Genomic DNA, 10120 nt, shown 5'->3' on the forward strand with positions numbered 1-10120 from the left:
AAAGAATTTAAAACAAAGCTAAGGTCCAACAAAAATAACATGTCGAATAAGGCACAATAACGCTAGCGCCTGCTTCTGAAGCGGGGAATTCTCCCAGACGCGGAGCCGGACGCAACGCCAGCGAGCGACCAACCAATGGACCATTGATTCGTTGACGATGACGTTGGAGTAAATTCGAGATCAATTCGAGGTTCACTCTATGCTCCATAGAAGAGGATACTGTAAAGTCATCTTGATAGGTGAGAAAAAATAGATCTAAAAGCTAAAATAGATCTGTTCCAACCATCCGCAGCGACACACTTGACGCCTCCATTCGATGGGAGTTCCTGTGAAATTTAAAGGCATCACCCCACAAAACTGAGGTGGTGCAGATTTCAGGTGGTGTATTCGTATACGGGATAGTAAATTATGAAGAGAGGGGGGGGGGGGGGGGGGGTGATGATAGAAATGGACGAAATCACCCACCTCTTCATAATTTACTATCCCTCATACGAATCCTCCATCTGAAATCCGTACCACCTCAGATTCGTGGGGTGATGCCTTTAAGGGAAGTGAAATACTCGGCTGCTAATATGTGTGTGTAAACAAATAACTGCCAATAATTCCTCTTAAAAAAGTTCTTTTTTAATTTCTTGTTTTTATTTCTATTTAAAATTTTGCATTTATCAATGACAATAATTAAAATTAATAAAAATTTATTTCTGTCGGCATAACAGTAAAGCAATAAACTCTCAACATAATTTGTACAATTTGGCAAATAAAACAGTCATGGGCGAACAGCAGAGCATTGCATACACTTCTACTCCTCGAAATCAGTTCCTCATCTGCTCTAAATGGAAAGTCACCGTTTTCTCCGCCCATTCGGCGGGTCGATCTCCTTGTGGTGGTGTCGCCATTCGTTTCTCATAGAAGGTCGCATCGCCTTCTTTGCTGACTATCAGTATGCTGTGAGATCTCGTCCCGTATCGCAACAAATCCAAGGGGAATTCCACCATTATCGAACAGAAGTATTGGTATTTTTCCAGAGGCATCCCGGTTTGTAAGGCAATTTGTGGATCTGGGCAATGCCTAAATGAACACGGTGAAGACAGTGCATTTCAGGCATAGAGTGTTCGAAGTGGGCGGAGTTTACGCCCTAGTATAGTCGAGTCGAAACGACAAGGAGTGCACTGCAGTAGCGTAAGCCGCTGCGCTCGAAGCGGCGCGATGGAACTTGCGGTCGTGATCAAGGTGGGACCGACGCTAACTGCAGCCATGAGTGGCGCTGGCGAGGGACCCCCTCGATCCACCGCGGCCACTTACGCAACTGCAACGAACTTCACGTCGTTTTGACCGGACTATTCCAGATCTGTCTCGGCACGACACTGAGGTCCCCTGGAGGGCGAGTTTATTTTTTCAAACGAAACTTCTACTCCAAGTGCTTTTTCTAACGAGACGAAGCCAAATAGAGGCGAATTATTGGAATTTTAATGTCCACTCACTTCACGTCGTTCGTAGCGATTTCCAACAATCGCTTGATAATCTCCTCGACTTTGGTCCCATTATTTAGTGATGAAACAAGTTTTTCGAAAAGTTTTCTACCTTCGGTGACCTTCAGGAACGGCTTCTCAGGAGGACTGTTTCCCCATACGTATGTGCCTGAAAATAAAAACTTTATTTAAATTGGGAAAAAAATTAAATTTTCGATCTAAATTAAATTTTATTTTGAACGTTTTACAAATCAACGTATAAATTCACACATACGTAGCTACACCCGCACCTGTATCATGGATATTCCAGAAGAAAATTTCGAAAATAAACTGATTATTTTTCGTTTCCACGTGCAAAAGCAAAAAATTACACACCCAAGAATATGTCTAGTGAATTTCGCGAAGACTACTTGTACTGAACAACAAATACTGAAGTCAGTGACATATTTTCAGTATTCATTGTTGTTGACAATTATGCTGACAACTGCGTGACCCACACAATTGAAATTGTTGGATTTTTTCCTTTCGAAACATTATTATGCTAAAGAAGTTCAACTACCCACTTCTTTTTAATCGTTTCAAAGTCAATCAATAAAAACAGCTTCATACCTGGAGGCCATTTTCTGGTCTTAACATCATCAACATACATATTGGTTAATGAACGCATCTCATAAGTGTCACGATCGTTCCTAAAAACTGTATTTAATTCAAAAATTTGTGAAAGACTGCAGAGTAATCTAATCATAGAAAGAAAATAGAGAAATAGAAAGTAGAAAGAAGGAGAAAGAAGTAGAAAATACAGACCTATTCAAAGCCAAAAACTGAAAACCATTGTAAAGATGAGCTTTGTTCGATAGTTCTTCGAAGTATTGTGCGGTCGAGTTCGATGTCGCAAGAAAATCCTTAGCGATAGCACCTGAATCAGTGATTTGATGAATGAACCAGGAAGTAAAGAAAAACTAAGATATAATAAGGTTAAAAACTAATGGTAGTTCTTCGGTGAATGCGAATGGGGGAGGGGGAGAGGGGCTCTTTGCTCGTAAAAGCAAATCCCACCTGGTTTCTCCTAATCCCGTATTCTATTATTCTCTTTTTTAAAGATACCCTCAAATTACTCTACTGAACTACCATACTCAGTTCGTTTAATGCAAAAAAATCCTACAAAGATGTCTATTTTCTGTTTTTTTCAGATATTGTTGGAAAAAAAGCCAAAGAGATCGACGCTGTTTTTCTGTAATTTGGCCAAAATCACCTGTGGTGCAATTGCGTAATCGGTCGCGCTCCAAGTCGGTGCGTTGGGTCCTTCGCTCAACCCCGGAGCTTGATTAGAGCCAACGAGGGTCCCGCTACGAGCCACTACGCCTACGTAAGTCAGGCTTGAAAAGCCAAAGACGAAAGTTGCACTACGGCAGTGGACCAGTAAATTGGTGTACAACGACGGTGAAGTCAAAATTTCGGTTCAACATGAAGATGTTCAACATGATGTTCAAATCAGGGTTTACAAAAGCCACTAAAAATTTTTTTTGCTAAACCTAAAACAAGATCGAGTAGAAATTACGGCAGTGGACCAGTAAAATTGGCAGAATCAATTAATGCGCCTATATAAACACGAAAAAAGCAGTTTACTTTATCATCTGCTGAGAGAGTGTGGGCGCAGAGGAGAGCGCAGACGGCGTCGGAAAAGCGAGATAGTGTAGGATTATTAGATTTAGAGAGAAAGGGGGATTAGAGAAAGTTACTCTTACGGGTGAGAACGTCTAAGAAAGGTGAGAAGTGGTTACTTCACTGATAACTGACTTTAAAAAAATGAAAAATCATTCGGGAATTTTCTAAAAAGATTTTTTTGCATTCCAATAGCAACATGTTTAGGCGAAGAAAAAATAATGTATTTGAAATTTTTTTATATGCAAATTTTCTGGATTTCATGCATGTAATGGATTTCGCACCTCTGCTAGGACATCCTTTTCTCTTCGTAGAAGCTGGCTGTGTAATTGACAGTAGAATTCCAACTTTACCCGATCTGTTCGTGCCGAACCATGTCCCCCTTGCGGGATCTTGGATATCAATTCCTGGAAATCACAAAATTAAATGTTTCCTACACTTTCCACTTGTTTAACATCCACTGTTTTTTTTTATTGATATTGTGTAGAATCATAAAATAATGAATTAACGCTCCATAGCAGCAGTTTCAGATTTTTTTCTATTATAGAGCAATATTGATAGCGTTTGTTCACTTGTGCATGTTGTGATCCTCTGCCTTCGACGTTTCAGCAGATCCTGTACGCATTTTTAGCAATGAGTCCTCTTGCTGATCTTTGAAAAACATAAACAACAACAAAAACTCAACAGATTTGAGACAATCGGGATTTTAAAGTCCTTAACTGTGTGAGCAGTGCTTTCGAGAGAGTGGAAAAAGCGGAAGTCGGAGCGGGGCACGTCGGGGTGCAATCCGTACTTGTGATTAGATTATATACTAGCCCTTTCTTACTTGTTTACTTCACTTGTTTACTGCTAATATTTCCATGTTAATCACTCAAAGGACAATTTTAAGAACTATTTAAAACACCGTAGCTGCAAAAATAAAAAAAAGTTCTAGATCTTACCGCTAAGAATGCCGTCTCGCCAATCGAGTTCAAGCGTAGGTCTGTCTAGGGACTCATCCCTATTATTGAGAATAATCAGTTGATATTTCGAGTTAGGATCATCGCTTATAAATATGAATGTCATACACATTGCCTGAAACACACAGCACTTAAACTGAGATCAAAATCAGAATTTCTGGAAAAATCGAGATAATCCTACGAAAGAAATGGCGGGATTATTTGTGATGAGCATTTGGAACTCACAATAAAGTCAAATTTCTCTTACATATATTATTAAAAATTGTAAGCAAATACGGTAATGGTGGCAAAAGTTCATCATGATAGAGAAGGTTCGGAAAAGGATAAGGCCACAAAAGACCCAAATACAGATCATAAACGTAGTGTTTAGATTTTTTTCCGGAAATTGAATGCTAAAAAAGAAAGAAACAGAAAACTGAGAAAAAATAAAGTTGTAGTCTTTTAAAATTAACTTACAACTATTTTCAAATAATTATTTCAACCTAGTATTACGAACTGCAGTTTTGCGTTTACGTATGTTTAGGCGCTGGGACTCATTTTCCCCTGAAAGAGCACAATGCGAGTTTGGCTGAGGTAAAGGCGGAGATCAGAAACAGCAAGAAACGCCGCGGATGCGTCGCGGTCGCGTGGGCGAACACAATAACCAGTAACTATATTTGCGTGCTAGAAGTCTAGTGCATCATTTTTGACAAAATTCTCAAATTTACTACAATTTTCAGAATTGTGCAATTTTCTAGCAGATTTCCTCAGTTCTCAGGGGAACGCTAAATCGGACCGGAGCAAATTCCATGATTCCGATACAGTACAATCAATAAATGATCACATGACAGTGGGCAGAAATAAAATATTTTAAAAACCAGAGATAATCCAACGGTGTGCGTAGCTAGCTAGGATATGCGCTTACATATATTAGTCATTAGTGAGGGAGAGGAAGAGAAGGAATGTAAGAGGGAGAAATAAAACAAAGAGAAAGAGAAAGAGAGGTAAGAAGTCCTCGAAAAAATATGCAAAAGGGCAATGAGCATATATGACTACTGGATTCCTAGCGATGTTGTGACCATCAGCAAAAACGACGATAAATCGGGAGATAAAGGGAAAAGCGTGAGCGGGTCGTCCGACATTCGTTAACCACCGTCGTCGTGACCACTCATCGTATTGATCCATGGTGAACCTTGCACTACTTTGTCTGTAGTTTCCCACGTATCCGATTACACACTTTCTGAACTCATAACAAACGTGCAAGTATACTTTTGCCCGTGAATTTCACTCTAGAGCAAAGTACACCCACGTGAACTACACTTCTTCGGAATCGAAGCGGCATCGCTGGGTCGTAAGTGATCACGAGCAAACGATTTGGATTTCAAGTTCCAGGTCAAAAGAAAACGGCCTCCGATCCGGAATGAGATTTCTCGGAACATTTATTGGAGAACCCCTACCGTCGCTACATGGAATTTTTTTTTTCGAGGATAATCCAAAATGTTAATGGAGTACTGTGAGCTTATTATTAGAGTTTAGTACGCAAATAAGGCGAAAACATATCAAGGTCGGCTTAAAACTCATTAGTGGAAACCTTTGAGAAATTCGTTGAACTTCGTAGAACTTTATGGAGTCGTGACAATAGTTTGCAAGCAGCACGTTGTATGTACATAGTAGGGTAGAGTAAATTAGTTACGTGAAAAAGAACCAGTGCGCGCTGCAATTTAGGGCGGGGAGTATAGTATGAGATCTTCAATGTTGCGATTTGTGCACGAATGGATAGCTGGAGGGTGTAATTCAGGAAGATCGACGAGGAAGATCAGTTAATTTTCGTCATGAATGTAGAAAAAAACGTGTGCATAGTAGGGCAGAAATGTAGGCCGCATACGCAATTGCGTACTCCTTCGGTTCGGCCTCGGTTTCTCTCGTGGCCCTTCGGTAGAGCGTAGCGGTTAGTAGGATGGTGAAAACCTTGCTGGGACCACCCATCGCTGCAGTTTGCGACGGACCCAACTCGGCTCCAACTGCGGCTCCCACCGCGCCGTTTCGAGCCCGTACGCAAATACACCGCAACTACACTCGTGATTTATGCCGTTTTGACCCGACTGTATCTTATACAGCGTTCCTGGAAGTGATCTGAAGGAGACGTTGGACAATATAACCGGGAAACACGGGGACAATACGATCCAGTAGTTGGTCGTATGCGAGAAGTAAAAAAAAAACAAGAGAAAAACTCTAGGTTCCACGTGTGTTAAAGACATGGATAAGGACAAAAGGTAAGGTCCTGGCGTTAATCAATCGGCTTGGAATACGCCAACGCGTTTGTTTCAATTCAGAATCGTTTGAGGTTCACCAACGAAAATACCTAATCGGCCCATGAATGATTAAATACTTGTTCGGCACTAAAACGGTTCCGAACTATCGATCGATCGTCCATTCGCGAAGGAACCTTTTACCGCTACACCTGCCCAAAAACACGGAGGCACTATAATGTTCCTGTACCCTTCATAGTTATGCGGTCTCGGTTAGAGCCCTAATTCTGGACACAGCAAGGAATGCGAGTCCACCAGTAAGTTGACCTTTGATTTGCGAAGGTGCGCTGGCTGTCACATTTTCCATGCACTTTGTCTCCTTACATCGGCTGATAACACAAGCTGATGTCAGTCGATCGGAAAGTATGAACACGTGATAGCTGCAGAGTGAGGCGAAAGGAACAAAAATTCCGGAGGTGATCGTATATTCTTATCTGACCTTTCACGTTGCGTTAACAACTGAGACATCACAGTGATGCTATGTCACTCGATTTTTCGAAGAAAGCATGTCACAACTTCGGAAACCACATCAAGGGTTGATTATCAATAAAGTTCGAGTAAAATGTAGTGTGGTGGAGGGCACCCAGAGGCGTTAAGATCTTAGAACCTCTAAGCATTAGTCTTAGAGGTTCTAAGACATGTAAGTTATTAAGAGAAAAAAAGTAAGTTAGAGCGTCGAGAAATAAGGCAGCAGCAGAGTTGCCCCCCACCTACTCAACTACATTTTCTCCTGAAGTACAGGGTGGTGCAAAAGTATGGGAGCGAAAGTTTAGACCAAATTTCCTTTCCAGAAACGTCAACTTGGATGAAAACTTATCTAATCTACAATATGCATACTGTAAGAACCAACTTTTACAATGTTCTGACTTAGACAAATGTGTTTTCTTTTTCTGTTTTTGGTGCATCAGTCGTGTATGTGAATAAATAAGTAAATAAACAAATAAATAAATGTATTTACTTTATAAAATTGTGATTCTATATTTACGGAGGCAAACGGGTGTAGTGCAGTTGGAAGATTTCTGACTGCTCTTGTTTGATTGATGGTTCGAAACCGCTCTAATGCTAACCAACCCCTGCACCTCTTCGGAGTTAACGAATTGGTACCAGATTCCTCTGGAAGGATAAAAACACTGTCTTAGCACATCGACTAAACCCCGCAATTCATTCTAAGACTTTGCGCGCGTCCATAAACCTCAAACGATTCTGAATTGAAGTCGGACAATACGCACATTCCATAGGTATTGATCAACGCCGTGCACTTTATCCTTCGTAGGTAGGAGACCAAAAAAAGATACAAATCAATACGGAATGTCGTAGAAGCCGACCGGAATCGAAAGGAAGTAAAAAGATAAGTCAGCTAAGAACTCGACACAATAAGAGCTCGACAGAAATCAACAACAACAAATGGAAGCTTGAGCTACTTAATATCGAGAAGCTTTGTGCTGGTGGAAGAGAAGAAAGGACAAAGAGTTTCCCGTCAAAAAGAAAAAAAGCGAAATGTGAGTCGAAGAGCAGCATCGCTGCTTGCACGCACAATTCGGGTCAATACCGCCAACATCGTGCTCCTATCGCTAATTTTGCTTCATCGCTTATCGCTTCACGCAGTGCTTTGACAGAGAAACAAAGAAAAAGTTCTGGAAACACTAACTCACTATGGTAGGTAATAACTAGATATTAATCAATTAAGGTCCATTTGTAATATTAGAAGATTGCATAAGTTCGTTTCCGATCCGAAGACGAACTTTGAGGTGGAAAGTGGAAAGGTAGTAGGTTGGATGGGGAGGGGGGAGGGCACTCGACGCTGCTCTAATTGAACTGCACTTTTGAGTTCGCAGAGTACAAAAAACGTTCTTACGTGACAATTGGCTTTCCCACTTGAAATGCAGAAAAGGATTTAAAAAGGAAATAGTTCATCAGTCAACAGGTCATTACTGGAAATGAATAGCTGAGTCACTCGAGGCCTCGCTGATCCTAAGAATCAGCCTTATTAGATTTTCCACGATGTGTAGGTTAAAGGCATCACCCCACAAAGCTGTGATAGTACGGGGGGTGCTTCCGTCCACTTCTCCCTGTATCAGTGGAAACGGACGACCCCGGAATGCTGTTTCTAATGACGGCTTATGTTGCAATGCGGAACGTTTGCGCTCCCCCCAACTCCGCCTCGCCTGCGATCCGTCGAAAACCCATTCGGACGAATCCCAGGCGGGGGCGGCGCAAGGGTGGCGCACTGCAATTGAAGACGTCGTAAGAAACAGCGTTCCGGGGTTGTCCGTTTCCACTGATGCAGGGAGGAATGGAGGGAATCACCCCTCTCTCCAGAATCTACGATCCCGTTTAGAGTACTCCACCTGAAATCCGTACCACCTCAGATTCGTGGGGTGATGCCTTTAAGTGACAGATGGCTTTCCCATTTGAAATGCAGAAAAGGATTTGAAAAAGCAGTAGTTGATCAGTCAACAGGTCATTACTGGAAGTGAATAGCTGAGTCACTCGAGGCCTCGGGAAACCCAAGCATCAGCCTTATTAGAGGATCGACGATAGGTGTAGGTTGAAGCTACTAAGAAAAAAGGAACACAGAGCTGGGACTACTGATGTTTCAACTCTGAGTAGCTTTAGCCTGCATGACATAGATGCTTTACGAGTAACGCTTAGGTTTTAGGTCCCTTTTTGGGGAACTTAACTACTCACTTCCAGTGATGAGCGATCGATCCGTAAACTATCACCTTCTCAAATGGGAAAGACATTTGTCAATTAAGAACAGTTTTTGTGCCTTATGGACGTTTTGCGCAGTGTTACAGTTCAACCGAAGCTGCGTCGAGTGCACTCCCCACCCTCCCTGACTGCTTTTGCACCAACTTCAACAGGGGAAATTTTGAAAAATAGTTTTCTCAACCAAGGACATTGTCTCCATTTTTTTTACAACTGTCTCAGTGATCTACTCAGTCGCAATCCTTGGTCCTTAGTTTTCTTCTACTTAGCAACTCACAATATCGTTATCGATGTCATAAGACCGTTTAGAGCGGTGTAGATCTTCCAAAGTGAGATTTCCATTTCAGTGAAATCTGTGAAACCAATTTTTATCTGTTCGGAGAGCAAGAGCGGAGTACAAGTGAAAGAAATGTTTTTTTTTCTTATAATTTCTCATAGTTTTTCGTAATTTCTATACTTTTGTTAACAATTCATATATTTTTTCAACACTCACGCTTTTCCTGAATTCGATTTGAAATCCATGTCACAAATGGACATTTTTATCCCTTATATGGAAAAAAAAATCCCTGAAACAGAAGTCGAATTATTTGAACGACATTTAGCGATAAGGTGTAACTGTAACTTTTCAAGTGCATACGAAAAAAAAATTGTCAAAAAACAGAAGCTTAGCAATGCAATACATTCTAATGCGATCTAAGAAAATCGGGGATGGTCTTATGCAATTGTCCAATACTTCCGAAAAGTCAGTAGGGAAATATGATTTAGAGGAACAAAATATAAGTTCCTTAGTTACTGTGAATACTAGTACTAATGCTAACTAGTACAGGCAGCTTGATCATTTCAACACCGCAAGAATGGAATTTTTAAAAGAAATTTTGGAGAGCGTTATTTTCAAGTACATAAAAGATGAATGTCAACATCCAGGATCAAAGAAAGATCATGAAACTAGTAAAGAATGAAATCAATAAAATTATTCTACTTTTTAAATAAAATTACACGATTCTCATCGAGCCCGTGAGCTAATGAGGGTCCC

The 10120-nt window shown here is 40.9% G+C and overlaps 2 protein-coding genes across 2 annotated transcripts; both read right to left on the minus strand.

Annotated features, from left to right (window-relative positions):
- Positions 1–812: 812 nt before the first annotated feature.
- On the minus strand, positions 813–4202 carry RB195_015453 (uncharacterized protein; the record flags this gene model as incomplete). Its single annotated transcript, XM_013436536.2, has 6 exons — positions 813–1068; positions 1482–1638; positions 2079–2158; positions 2274–2385; positions 3416–3538; positions 4073–4202. 6 exons carry the CDS (start codon positions 4200–4202, stop codon positions 813–815), a joined length of 858 nt encoding a protein of 285 aa, XP_013291990.2.
- A 2375-nt stretch (positions 4203–6577) lies between these two features.
- Positions 6578–9429, minus strand: RB195_015454 (uncharacterized protein; the record flags this gene model as incomplete). The annotated part of the gene is made up of 2 exons (XM_064206180.1): positions 6578–6758; positions 9365–9429. 2 exons carry the CDS (start codon positions 9427–9429, stop codon positions 6578–6580), a joined length of 246 nt encoding a protein of 81 aa, XP_064062061.1.
- Between the last annotated feature and the right edge of the window lie 691 nt (positions 9430–10120).

Source organism: Necator americanus, chromosome V (assembly GCF_031761385.1).
Source record: "Necator americanus strain Aroian chromosome V, whole genome shotgun sequence".
In the NCBI taxonomy this organism is placed as follows: domain Eukaryota; kingdom Metazoa; phylum Nematoda; class Chromadorea; order Rhabditida; family Ancylostomatidae; genus Necator; species Necator americanus.